The sequence below is a fragment of the Dendropsophus ebraccatus genome, chromosome 8, assembly GCF_027789765.1.
Source record: "Dendropsophus ebraccatus isolate aDenEbr1 chromosome 8, aDenEbr1.pat, whole genome shotgun sequence".
NCBI lineage: Eukaryota > Metazoa > Chordata > Amphibia > Anura > Hylidae > Dendropsophus > Dendropsophus ebraccatus.
The window spans coordinates 81,957,231-81,971,094 of NC_091461.1; the positions used below are offsets into that span (position 1 = coordinate 81,957,231).

Sequence of the window (13,864 nt, forward strand, 5' to 3'; positions counted from 1 at the left end):
CTGGGGAAAAGGGACAATTTTAATTTATTAGGCCAATTATTAGTTTATAAGGTTGAAAATGACAGGTGTCCATCAAATTCAACCTGTGTTGATCCAGAGGAAGGCAAAAAACCCTTGTGAAGCAGACAGTAGCCTCATCACAGGGAAAAAATTCCTTCCCGACTCCATAATGGCAATCAGAATAATCCCTGGATCAACGTGACCCCTGAAATAGGAATAAGGGACAGAATTTAGATAATGTAGAACTCCAATGAGGTGTGGTACGCCTTGAAGCGATCCAGTATGCAGAGGCCGGGGTGATCAGGACAGCTGTCACAATGGAAAATGGTGTCCCTCCGGATCCCACTGTTACGCCACACTCTGCACTTCTTCTGGGGTCTCCTGTTTTCCAGTGTGCCGGACGTCACCTGGAAAATGTTGCCCTGGTGCGATAGGGGGTCCTTCATATCCAGAAGCGCTGGGTCTGCTCCATGGCTGCTAAATATTAGGGCTCTAATTACTGCTTCTGATATTTTCGGATCATGCCGCAAGCTACAGTAGCTCAGGCAGCGAGGGACCGGAAGAGGTGGTGCTGGTATAAAAGTTATCCCCATACAGGTGGTAACCTTTATCCAGCAGTGGGAAGATCAGTTCCCAAACGATCTTCCCACTAGCTCTGAGGATGGGGGGGCATCTGGGGGCTGTATTCGGGTGTCCCTTCCTTCATACACTGTAAGGGTACGTGCACACTGCGGAATGGCAAAGGATAACCCTTTGTGCATTCCGCAGCTGGCACCCGCCGGCGGACTGGTGGAGGCACGTGTCTCCGTTTGTGTCACACTCCATTCTATGCACGGGCGGATTCCGCCCTCTGTCCAAAGAATGAATGTGTTCATTCTTTGGACGGACGACGGAATCCGCCAAAGCATAGAATGGAGTCTATGACACAGGCAGAGACGCGCGCCTCCACCAGTCCGCCGGCGGATGCCAGCTGCGGAATGCACAAAGGGTTATCCTTCACCATTCCGCAGTGTGCACGTACCCTAAATCTGTAAGTGTACTGTACCCTGAGGTACTCTCACAGAGATTGGAGAATTTCACGCCATACAGTCATCACTTATTGGGACGGTACTGGCGGAAAAGACGTGTCTGGGGGGCAGCGTACGCTACGCTACCCCCAGACACATCACTGGATGATGCGGATGATGAAGATGAATGGAGGAAAAAATCCCCCCATTCATCCTCACTGGCTGTTTCGGTGTCGGAGGCAATAATAGCGTATGCCTCCACCGCCGAGAACACCCTGGGGGCCATCTTTATACGGGGACTAGTATATGGGGTATGTAAATGTGTAGTGGTGTAGTGTAAAACTTTATTCCATGTAGTAAAGTGTAGTGTTTTATACGTTTTTTTTGACAGTAAGAAAAAATATACCTACGCCAAGAAAGGAACTGCTGATAAATGCCGCACTTATGTGCGGTACTTATCAGCAGACAGTAGCGGTAGGATATAGGATAAAAAAGTAAAAAAATAAAATAAAATTATTTTTTTTACCTAAAGCAACTGATCAGTGAATAATATTCACAAATCAGCCACTAGGGGGCAGAATAGCGAAACTGCCGAAGACTGCCGAAGAAAAAGGCGACGGAAAAGCCTGAAGAGCCGGAGATTGCCGACGGAACCCGGAAGTGAACCGAAAAGGACGCCGAGGGACCCGATCTGTGCTCCAGACGCCGGGATCAGGTGAGTATAGTGCACCTACACTACACACACCTGTTCTGCACCCCTCAGCTACCTAGCTGAGGGGTGCAAAACCCGGGGACACTGTTTTTTAACACTTTGATCGTCGTGATGGGCCGGCCGGTACTGGCCGGCCCATCACGGCAATTGTGGGGGAGGCACCGGCGTCATCTTTTCCCCGGACACTAATGGCGATTGGTGCCGTCTCGGACAGCACCAATCGCCATTGCTTTCCGGGTCACCGATGACCCGGAAAGCTGTATTCAGCTGCTATCGGCTGATCTGTATTGATCAGCCTATAGCAACGATCGACGGCACCGACGAGCAGAGATGGCCTGCTTTACATTATAGCAGGCCATCTTCCCTGATCGCTGTCAGCGGGGGCGTAAATGTACACTAGATGGATGTTCATCCTCCACCTTTTGAAAAGTGGTGCTCCTTAAAGAGAACCTATCACCTAAAATTCACTATCCCTATCAAAGGTAATCTATCCCTAAGTCTATCTACGAAGATACAGACTGCCTTTGCAGTCTGTATCTTATACTTTACCTAATCCTCTTCTTCAGTGCAGTAAAGCCGGGCGTCGCCATCTTGATGACGTCACGCTATAACGCACCGCTGGAATGCAAGGGACGTCATCAAGATGGCGGCGGCCGGCATTACTACACCGGAATAAAGGATTAGGTAAAGTATGCCTTTGCAGTCTGTATCTTGTACTTTACCCAATCCTCTCCGCTGCAGCAAAGTCGGGCGCCGCCATCTTGATTTAGTCACTTGCATTCCAGCGGTGGAACGCAAGTGACGTCATTAAGATGGCCGCGCCCGGCCCTGCTGCTCTGCATGACGGGAGCTTCCTGTCTCGCGCCGGCTCTTTTGAAAAGAGGCGGCACGAGACAGGAAAGTAAAAAGTTAATATTTTTGAAAAAGCAGCATTAAAAATAATGCATTATATTTACAAATATTAATAAAATCATTATTTACATCTAATTAGGGAAAAAAAATAAAATTTTTGTCCATGATTGGTTCTCTTCAATAAAGTTAAGTTATGAACGTTAAAGCCTTTAGGTCATCAAAGAAAGCCACTAAACAGTTCCAATTCATTTGGAGAGGCTGAAAGGAGACTTAAAGTGACACTGTCACCCCCTATTTGCATTTTGACTGCTCTCCACAGGTGTAAAGGGTAAATGTTAAAGTTTTTATTACTTATTTTATATCACACCTCATGGTGCTTGTTCTGGTAAAAAATCGTTTTTATCACCTGTGGATTGGTATATGTTGGCAGGGCCTCGCGGCCTTTGTGCCACATCGCTCCGCTCCTAGCGCCACTTAGCCCCGCCTCCATCTGTGACTTAATCGCTGCATAGGCCCTGCCCCCTTGGGACACCCTAGGGGGGGTGGAGCCTAGAGCTTTAGGCTGGCCCTTCCAATGGCGGCTGAGGGGGCGGGGTTTACGCGGCAATGACGCCGCGGGTGGGGGCAGGGCTAAGTGGCGCCAACATATTCCAATCCAAAAGTAATAAAAACAACTTTTTACCAGAACAAGCACCATAAGGTGTTATATAAAATAAGTCATGAAAGCTGTAACATTGACCCTTTATACCTGTGAAGAGCAGTCAAAATGCAAAAAGGGGGTGACAGTGTCACTTTAAGATACAAATGCTGGAGCCTTCTGATATCGGAATTGATTAAAAAAAAATTTTCTTTTACCATGCCCGCAGGGGATGTGCAGAATATTTACTACAATTCAAAACCACACAGACCACATTTATGATTTTTTTTTTGTTCTTTTTTATTGCAAAAAAACAAAGGGAAAGCAAAACCGCCGCTGCAGAGAAAAATATTATCCAGGCTCTTTTTATACAATCTAGTCCCAGGCTGGAAAGGCAGCAGCTGGTGCACACATGCTCCTTGTGTGTGCACATACCAGCTTCTGTATTTATTATATAGATTTCTGTATATATGCACAAATGGTTGCCCAGTGTGTGTTAAACTAATGCATTGTTGAGTGCACTTCTGCATCTAGATAGGAACTGGGCACAAAAGAAAAAGCAATAAAACAAAATCTTAAGTTAAAAAAAAAAATATATATATATATAATATTAAAGGAAATCTGTCAGCTCCCGGGCACTACCTAAGGCGTTGACAGTGTGCTGTAGCTAGCAGCCCCCAGTGAGCATGGTACCTTTTTTGGTAATTTTCCTGGCAGCGGATTATGTACAATCTTATGTCTCCTACTGTACTAAAGATTCACAGAGCGGTTGTTCGTGCCACATCCTCCTCCCTCTTCATGAATAATCAATGCTGCCCGGCCTCCTGCTCGCTCAGCTGTCAGATTGCAGATCAGTCCGCTGTAGGCATTTTATGTCTGAAAAAATCTCTTCTCCCTAATGTGTTAGAGCTGTGGTCTAGGGGTAACTCTCCTGTCTAGAGACCTGCCAGTAGTTCATTCTCTGGTTCGAATCCCCTGATGGAAATTAAATAGATGTCTTTTTTTCTCATTACTGTATCATTTTTAAGGCTATGTTCACACACAGTATTTTTCCTCGGTATTTGGTCAGTATTTTGCAACCAAAACCAGAAGTGGATTGAAAACACAGAAAAGCTGTGTTCACACACTGTTGAAATTGAGCTGATGGCCGTCAAGTAATTACTGTTATTTTAAAACAAGGTTCAATATTTGCCATTAAATGACGGCCATCCGCTCAATTTCAACAGTGTGTGAACATAGTCTGTGTTTTTAATTCACTTCTGTTTTTGGTTGCAAAATACTGACCAAATACTGAGCAAATACTGAGTGTGTGAACATAGCCTTAAAAATGATACAATAATGAGAAAAAAAGGCATCTATTTAATTCCCCTCAGGGGATTCGAACCAGAGAACTAACTGCTGGCAGGTCTTTAGACAGGTGAGTTACCCCTAGACCACAGCTCCAACACATTAGGGAGAAGAAATTCTTTCAGACATAAACTACCTTCAGAGGACTGATCTGCAATCTGACAGCTGAGCGAGCAGGAGGCCGGGCAGCATTAATTATTCATGAAGAGGGAGGAGGATGCATGCCAAAGTGTGGCACGAACAAACTGCTCTGTGACTCTTTAGTACAGAAGGACACATAAGATTGTACACAATCTGCTGCACGCAAAATTACCAAAAAGGCACCATGCTCACTGGGGACTGCCAGCTACAGCACACTGTCAACACCTTAGGTAGTGCCCGGGAGCTGACAAATTCCCTTTAACTCTATTTATCAAGGGCCATCTTGCCCACTCTCCTACTTACACTCTCTATCCCAAGTACCCACAAAAAGACTTACAACTATGTTTAACAGAATCAGATGTTAAAAATAAAACGTGCTCAAAACCAGAAGACAAAAAAAAACAAAAACAAAAAAAAAACGAGCTGCTTGCTCACTCCTCAGTGGCTTCTCCATTTACCCATCTGGTGGAGAGCTATCCTGTACTAAAGGAGGGGGGGGGGGGGGGGAGTCTTCTTTTGCTCTGTGACATGAATATGCAGTTCTAGAGGTTCTGATTTCAGCCCTAGAAGTGGCCGACACCACCAAGGCTGCCATATCTATATAAATACCCGTTTCAGATATAGCCCACTTCTTTGCACCAAGTAATTGCCCATGAGGGCAGAATCTTACGCCGCCAATTATTGCTCCTTGTTTGATTCAGGATGAGAGAGAGGCAAGGTAGCTGAAGAGACCCGACGAGGAGGTGGTGATTGACAATGTGCATCCTCCAACACCATGGTATCCCCCTGCACCGCACCTCCAGAACACATCCAGTCCTAGCTGATCCTTTGGATAAGCTTGTCATCTGATAGACAGTACAAGGTGCTCACAGATCGGTCCGAGATGAACTCCTCACATGCTCCCCGAGTCACTTGTTTGCAGCCTCGAAGATCAATAAGAGTCAAGTTGGAGGCTCTCATCAAATATGAAAAGGACTCATTAGTTATTTCTTTACAACCTAAAAAGGAAAAAAAAGGGAATTTGTATTAACAATAAAAAAAAAAAAAAAACAGTCAGTCAGTCTTACACATTTGTATGTATATTCTAGCTAGCTTTGGTAAATTCAGCGCCATTAGGTTTGAGCTATGTTGAAACTTTTTGTAGCGCTAATTGATTTGATCTATTTAGGTTGTGTACTGCAACTGTCACTAGGTAAAATCCAATCATTAGTGTTTAGAGATGAGCGAACCGGGTTCGGGTCAATCCGAACCCGAACATTCGGTATTTGATTAGCTGGGGCTGCTGAACCTGGATAAAGCTCTAAGGTTGTCTGGAAAACATGGATACAGCCAATGACTATATCCATGATTTCCACATAGCCTTAGGGCTTTATCCAAGTTCAGCAGCAACCGCTAATCAAATGCCGAAAGTTCGGGTTCGGATCGACTCGAGCATGCTCGAGGTTCGCTCATCTCTGTTAGTGTTACAAAAAGTTGCAGTGTAGTTCAAGCCTAAGGCCAGATTCACCTGTCTGTGAAAAAGTCTGTAAGCTGGTTGTATATAACAGACTGAACTCTTTGGGACTCCCTGCATCATAATTATGAAAGGGTGAGCTCTGAAACAGTTGAACACTATGCTATTGAACTGAAACAGCCGTGTCAGTTCAGTAGATTACAGCTGAAGCCATTCAGGAGCTTTCTGTATCATAATGAATTATGACACACAAACCAGCTTAAAGAGGTTGTCCAACATTTTTATCTTGTTGGAAATGTGAATAATTTGTAATCTGTCCCTTTCTCTTAGTGATTTTCTCTAACCTTTTTTCGCCTCTGTGTCCCCGGCCTCCTCCTCTGTCGCTGCTTTTTGGATTTGTGTTTCTTAACATAAAGAACTTCCAGGTTACAGGGGTCAGCAGTGACATCACAGCTCGCCTATAGGTCCACCCCCTCCTCTTTGAATCTAGCTCCACCTACTCTACCTATAGGCAGGGAAATGTCTGTTTTACTACAAGTGTCTTTTGAGCAGCATGGTGGCTCAGTGTCTGCCAATTACTTATGTTATCAAATCAACTAGTTTTTCCACACTTTTATTTGTTGTAGGACTAAAACCCCTGAGTTGTAGTCGTCCTGGATTAAAGATACACTAAAGTAGCCATCCTACAGGTGGGTGGGGTTTCAATAAGGCAGGATTCTCTTACCTCAGCAAGAAATAGATAGAATGGTGACTGCCATGAGGTGAAGTATCCTCTCTCCTCTCCATATTACACACAGCAGCAGCACTGCTCTAACACTGTACATCTTTAAAGTAATAGCAACAATATTTATTTTTATATATTTATCACAGCCTGAGCAGAGGAGCAGTTAGCAACCAATCAGATTGCTTCTTTCATTTTTAAAAGGGCCTTGGAAAACAAAACCTAGAATTTGACAGGTTGCTATGGGCAACTGCTTCCCTGTTCCTCTGGACAAGTTTTGTTAAATCACCCCGATAGTTAGTTTATTTACTGTTTATAGCTCCAACCCATGCTGCAGTGCTGTACAGAGATTGCAGTCTGTCATGCTGTCCTTACTGCTGCAGTTTCTTCTGGGCTCAGATGTGAGTTAGATGTTAGGGGTGTGGCTAAAGAAATGTTGATGCATAACCCCACCCACCTGATGACTTACTGTTCCCTCCCTGGCAGGAACAGGAAACAGAAAGGGAACGTGACATCACAGGAAGTAGAGAAAACACTGGCAGAGTGGTCATGTGACTAAGCCTTAGAACACAGTAAGGGCTCTAAATTAAAAATAGAAGTGTATGTAGAATAGGCTACACCCACAGAGGTCAATGCAATGCTAGTTTATTAATATATCCTGGACAACCCCTTTAAGGACCATTTACCAAGTATGTGTGAATCTGGCTTTAGGCTGCTTTCACATGGCAGTATTTTGATCAGTATTTTCCATTAATATTTAGTAGCCAAAACCGGGAGTGGGTTTAAAGCGGAAATCTTTTCACTTCTATATTTGGAAAATACTGACAGAAAAACAAGCTTTAGGCTATGTTCACACAGTATGTTGCAACCAAAACCAGTACTTTCCTGCAACACCTCTCCCCAGATATTTCTTTAAGTGGGTTCAGGGAGGAGCTGAGACTTAAGTGGACATAATCAGGGCTGTGGAGTCTGAGTTGTGGAGTCGGAGCTAGTTTTGGCTGGAGTCGGAGCTGGAAAAAAAATGTACCGACTCAGACTCCAGCTTTAAAAAAAATCTTTACAAAATTTTGATTTGAGTTTTTATATGAATTTTATAAGTTTTTCTCATCAATATATTTATGAGCAACATTCTAATAGGACACTGGCCCTATTAGATAAGGGTGGTCGGGGAAAAGTTGTCAGCCACTATTTGGCCGTTTGTTTCTAAGCTGGAATACAGGAGTCCATTGTGTGGGGGGAGATCTGTGCTGGTCTCTTCCTGGATGCTGGAAGACTGTATATGAGCAGCAGTGTAATATGGAGATATCCTGTGTAGAGATAACCTCTGTCCTCAGTGTGGTGTTTTCTCTCTGGGAGAAGATTGTGGGTTTTTCTTCAGTGTTCTATGGCAGCAGATGTGTGTGTGTGCTATGGCTGAAGGAAGTGTATGTATGTGTGTGTGCTATGGCTGCAGCGTGCTGTGTGTGTGCTATGGCTGCGTGCTGTGTGTGTGTGTATGTATGTATGTATGTATGTATGTGTGCTATGGCTGCAGCAGGCTGTGTGTGTGTGTGTGTGTGCGCGAGCGCATGTATGTATGCTGTGGCTGCAGCAGGCTGTGTGTGTATGCTATGGCTGAAGCAGGCTGTGTGTGTATGCTATAGCTGCAGCAGGCTGTGTGTGTGTACACTACCATTCAAAAGTTTAGGGTCACATTGAAATGTCCTTATTTTTGAAGGAAAAGCACTGTACTTTTCAATGAAGATAACTTTAAACTAGTCCTAGCTTTAAACAAATACACTCTATACATTGCTAATGTGGTAAATGACTATTCTAGCTGCAAATGTCTGTTTTTTGGTGCAATATCTACATACAGATGTAGCCAGGGTTAACATGATCACAATGACGCATTTAACTCGACACTCTAATTGACTTAACACAGCTCCCTGACACAATTGTTGCGTCAGGGATCATGTTAACCCTGGCTACATCTGTAGGTGTATAGAGGCCCATTTCCAGCAACTATCACTCCAGTGTTCTAATGGTACAATGTGTTTGCTCATTGGCTCAGAAGGCTAATTGATGATTAGAAAACCCCTCGTGCAATCATGTTCTCACATCTGAAAACAGTCTAGCTTGTTACAGAAGCTACAAAACTGACCTTCCTTTGAACAGATTGTGTTTCTGGAGCATCACATTTGTGGGGTCAATTAAACGCTCAAAATGGCCAGAAAAAGAGAACTTTCATCTGAAACTCGACAGTCTATTCTTGTTCTTAGAAATGAAGGCTATTCCATGCCAGAAATTGCTAAGAAATTAAAGGTTTCCTACAATGGTGTGTACTTCTCCCTTCAGAGGAAAGCACAAACAGGCTCTAACCAGAGTAGAAAAAGAAGTGGGAGGCCGCGTTGCACAACTAAGCAAGAAGATAAGCACATTAGAGTCTCTAGTTTGAGAAACAGATGCCTCACAGGTCCCCAACTGGCATCTTCATTAAATAGTACCCCCAAAACACCAGTGTCAACATCTACAGTGAAGAGGCAGCTGCGGGATTTTGGGCTTCAGGGAAGAGTGGCAAAGAAAAAGCCATATCTGAGACTGGCCAATAAAAGAAAAAGATTAAGATGGGCAAAAGAACACAGACATTGGACAGAGGAAGACTGGAAAAAAGTGTTGTGGACAGATGAATCCACGTTTGAGGTGTTTGGATCACAAAGAAGAACGTTTGTGAGACGCAGAACAAATAAAAAGATGCTGGAAGAATGCCTGATGCCATCTGTTAAGCAAGGTGGAGGTAATGTGATGGTCTGGGGTTGCTTTGGTGCTGGTAAGGTGGGAGGTTTGTACAGGGTAAAAGGGTTTATGAATAAGGAAGGCTATCACTCAATTTTGCAACGCCATGCCATACCCAGTTGACAGCGCTTGATTGGAGCCAATTTCATCCTACAATAGGACAATGACCCTAAACACACCTCCAAATTGTGCAAGAACAATTTATAGCAGAAGCAGGCAGCTGGTATTCTATCGGTAATGGAGTGGCCAGCGCAGTCACCAGATCTAAACCCCATTGAGCTGTTGTGAGAGCAGCTTGACCTTATGGTACACCAGAAGTGCCCATCCAACCAATCCAACTTGTGGGAGCTGCTTCTAGAAGCGTGGGGTGCAATTTCTCCAGCTTAACTCAACAGATTAATAGCTAGAATGCCAAAGGTGTGCAATGCTGTAATTGCTGCAAAAGGAGGATTCTTTGACGAAAGCAAAGTTTGATGTAAAAACAATGTTATTTCAAATACAATTCATTATTTCTAACCTTGTCAATGTCTTGACTCTATTTTCTATTCATTTCACAACGTATGGTGGTGAAGAAATGTGACTTTTCATGGAAAACACAAAATTGTTTGGGTAACCCAAACTTTTGAACGGTAGTGTGTGTGTGTGTGTGTGTGTATGTGTGTGTGTGTGCTATTGCGTGCCCCCACAGTGATCCTCAACATCACTATGTGTGACCCCTCTCTATCAGTATGGCTGACCCCTTTGTATCACAGGGATTTGGCATTGTTAGCAGTGTTTCTTTGTGTATGGTGAGTATTTAGTTAGAAACATAGAAGACTGTCAGCAGGAAAAAAACACCTGCTCCATCTAGTCTAGTTCTGAGTTGTTCAGGACATGGAGGCTGGAGACTGGCTGCATCCACTGCACACACAGGAGAATCTGCTTTATATACAGTATTCCTTTATTCACCCAGAAGTCGCCCCAGGATCATGTAGGACGTTAGGGAGAAGCTGCTGAGCCAGTGTGATAAATAACTACCCTGGTATCTGACCGGCCATTTATGAAGAATCGGGAGTCGGAGTCCTGATAAAATTCAGAAGTCGGAGTTGGAGTCGGAGCTGCGGCTTACCGACTCCACAGCCCTGGACATAAGGGAAGGTGGGCTTGTGCACACTTTCTCTACTCTCCAGAATTTACTATCCCTGGCAAAGGAAGAGTTCTACAAATATTTAAAGTGTCACGGTCATTAAAATTTTTTTTTTTTGCAGAAATCAATAGTACAGGCAATTTTAAGAAACTTTGTATTTGGGTTTATTAGCCGAAAAATGAATTTTTATCATGAAAAAGCAGTTTGAAGCTCTCCCCCTGTCTTCATTGTTCTCCTATGGAGAGGGAAATGAGACACCAAAACAGGACAACAAAGAGTTAATTTACAACTACGTGACCCGGCTATCTCCTCTGACAGTAAGCACTGTCCTCTCTGAACTGTCCTCTCTCCCCTCTCTATAGACCAGACAGGGTTGTGTCTGATGCAACAGGTCACAATTTCCTGATATTTTGCAGTGAATGTAAAAGAGGAAGGGGGGGTGGGACCTGGGAAAAGTCTTTTTGAATGCAGATAATGGCATATTTGCCTAATAAACCCAATTGCAGATAATGGCATATTTGCCTAATAAACCCAATTACAAAGTTTCTTAACCCCTTAGGGACCAAGCCTATTTGGGCCTTAATGACCAGGCTCATTTTTCAAAATCTGACCTGTCTCAATTTATGCGCTTATAGCTCAGTGATGCTTTAATGTATGCTAGTGATTCTGAGATAGTTTTTTCGTAACATATGGTACTTTATGTTAGTGGCAAAATTTAGTCACTGTCTTGTTTTTTTGTGTGAAAAACATCAAGATATCATGAAAAATTAAAAAAATTTGGACTTTACAAACTTTGAAATTCTTTGCTTCTAAAAAAAGAAAGTCACATGACAAATTTTTTTTAGTAAGTCACATTATGAATATGTCCTCTTTATTCTGGCTTTATTATGTAAACATATTTCACTTTTTTAGGGTGTTATGGGGCTTAGAAATGTATCAGCAAATTATGAAATTTTCATAAAATTTCCAAAACTGTTTTTTTTTTTTTTAGGCACCAGTTCTTTTTTTAAGTTGATTTAGGAGGCTTGTATATTGTAAACCCCCATTAGTGACCCCATTTTGGAAACTAGACACCTTAAAGAATTAATCTAGGGGTATAATGAGCATTTTAACCCTACAGGGACTAAAGGAAAGTATACACAATTAGGCCGGAAAAAAATGGAAAATAGAAATTTTCCAATAATATACACTCACCGGCCACTTTATTAGGTACACCTGTCCAACTGCACGTTATCACTTAATTTCTAATCAGCCAATCACATGGCGGCAACTCAGTGCATTTAGGCATGTAGACATGGTCAAGACAATCTCCTGCAGTTCAAACAGAGCATCAGTATGGGGAAGAAAGGTGATTTGAGTGCCTTTGAACGTGGCATGGTTGTTGGTGCTAGAAGGGCTGGTCTGAGTATTTCAGAAACTGCTGATCTACTGGGATTTTCACGCACATCCATCTCTAGGGTTTACAGAGAATGGTCTGAAAAAGAGAAAACATCCAGTGAGCGGCAGTTCTGTGGGCGGAAATGCCTTGTTGATGCCAGAGGTCAGAGGAGAATGGGCAGACTGGTTCAAGCTGATAGAAAGGCAACAGTGACTCAAATAGCCAACCGTTACAACCAAGGTAGGCAGAAGAGCATCTCTGAACGCACAGTACGTCGAACTTTGAGGCAGATGGGCTACAGCAGCAGAAGACCACACCGGGTGCCACTCCTTTTAGCTAAGAACAGGAAACTGAGGCTACAATTTGCACAAGCTCATCGAAATTGGACAGTACAAAATTGGAAAAACGTTGCCTGGTCTGATGAGTCCCGATTTCTGCTTGAACATGACAATGAGTTCACTGTACTCAAATGGCCTCCACAGTCACCAGATCTCAATCCAATAGAGCATCTTTGGGATGTGGTGGAATGGGAGATTCGCATCATGAATGTGCAGCCGATAAATCTGCGGCAACTGTGTGATGCCATCATGTCAATATGGACCAAAATCTCTGAGGAATGCTTCCAGCACCTTGTTGAATCTATGCCACGAAGAATTGAGGCAGTTCTGAAAGCAAAAGGGGGTCCAACCCGTTACTAGCATGGTGTACCTAATAAAGTGGCCGGTGAGTGTATTTGTAACGCAGGTTCTCCTGAGTACAATGGTACCCCATATGTGGGCGTAAACCACTGTATGAGCACACAGCGGGGCTCAGAAGGAAAGGAGCGACAATTAGCATTTCCAGTTCAGATTTTGCTGAAGAATTTTCTGAGCGCCAGGTGCGTTTGCAGCTCCCCTGTAGTGTCAGCAGAAAAGAACCCCCGCAAAATTCACCCCATTTTGGAAAGTACACCCCTCAAAGAATACATCTTGGGGTGTGGTGACCATTTTGACCCCATAGGTATTAAGAGGAAAGTATTCAAAAGAAGACGGTAAAAATAAAAAAATAGAATTTTTCCAATAATATGTTTGTTTAGTTTGAAATTTCTCAATTTCACGAGGAACAGGGGAGAAAACTCACCCCAATATATGTAACGCAGGTTCTCCTGAATAGAACGGTACACCATACGTGGGCATAAACCACTGTATGGGCACACAACGGGGCTCAGAAGGAAGGGAGCGCCAATTAGCATTTTCAGTGCATGATTTTTCTGAAGAAGTTTCTGAGCGCCAGGTTCGTTTGCAGAGCCCCTGTAGTGTCAGCAGAATAACCCCCCCCCCCCCAAAAGTCACCCCATTTAGGAAAGTACACCCCTCAAAGAATTCCTCTTGGGGTGTGGTGGGCATTTTGACCCCACAGGTATTGGAGGAAAGTATTCAAAACTAAACCGTACAAATAAAAAAATTTAATTTTTCCAATAACATGTTTGTTTAGTTTGAAATTTCTCAATTTCACGAGGAAACAGGGGAGAAAACTCACCCCAATATATGTAACGCAGGTTCTCCTGAGTAGAACGGTACCCCATACGTGGGCATAAACCACTGTATGGGCACACAGCAGGGCTCAGAAGGGAGGGAGTGTCATTTTAGTTACAGGCAATATGTGGGTGTTTACTGGCTATCTGGGGTGGTAATGGACAATCTCGTGGTGTTTACTGGCTATCTGAGGTTGCGAAAGTG

General features: G+C 43.5%; 1 protein-coding gene across 8 annotated transcripts in view; it reads right to left on the bottom strand.

Moving 5' to 3' along the window:
- Positions 1-4,828: 4,828 nt before the first annotated feature.
- KDM2A (lysine demethylase 2A) overlaps positions 4,829-13,864 on the bottom strand; it is a 361,653-nt gene continuing 352,617 nt past the window's right edge. For 6 of the 8 annotated variants that reach the window (XM_069980770.1, XM_069980769.1, XM_069980768.1 and 3 more), the window contains one exon: positions 4,830-5,694. In XM_069980770.1, coding sequence (XP_069836871.1) covers positions 5,513-5,694 — 182 coding nt within the window. In that variant the 3' untranslated portion in view covers positions 4,830-5,512. Of the gene's footprint in view, positions 5,695-13,864 lie in introns of all 8 variants that reach the window. The other 2 variants (XM_069980774.1, XM_069980773.1) reach the window with 1 other exon arrangement.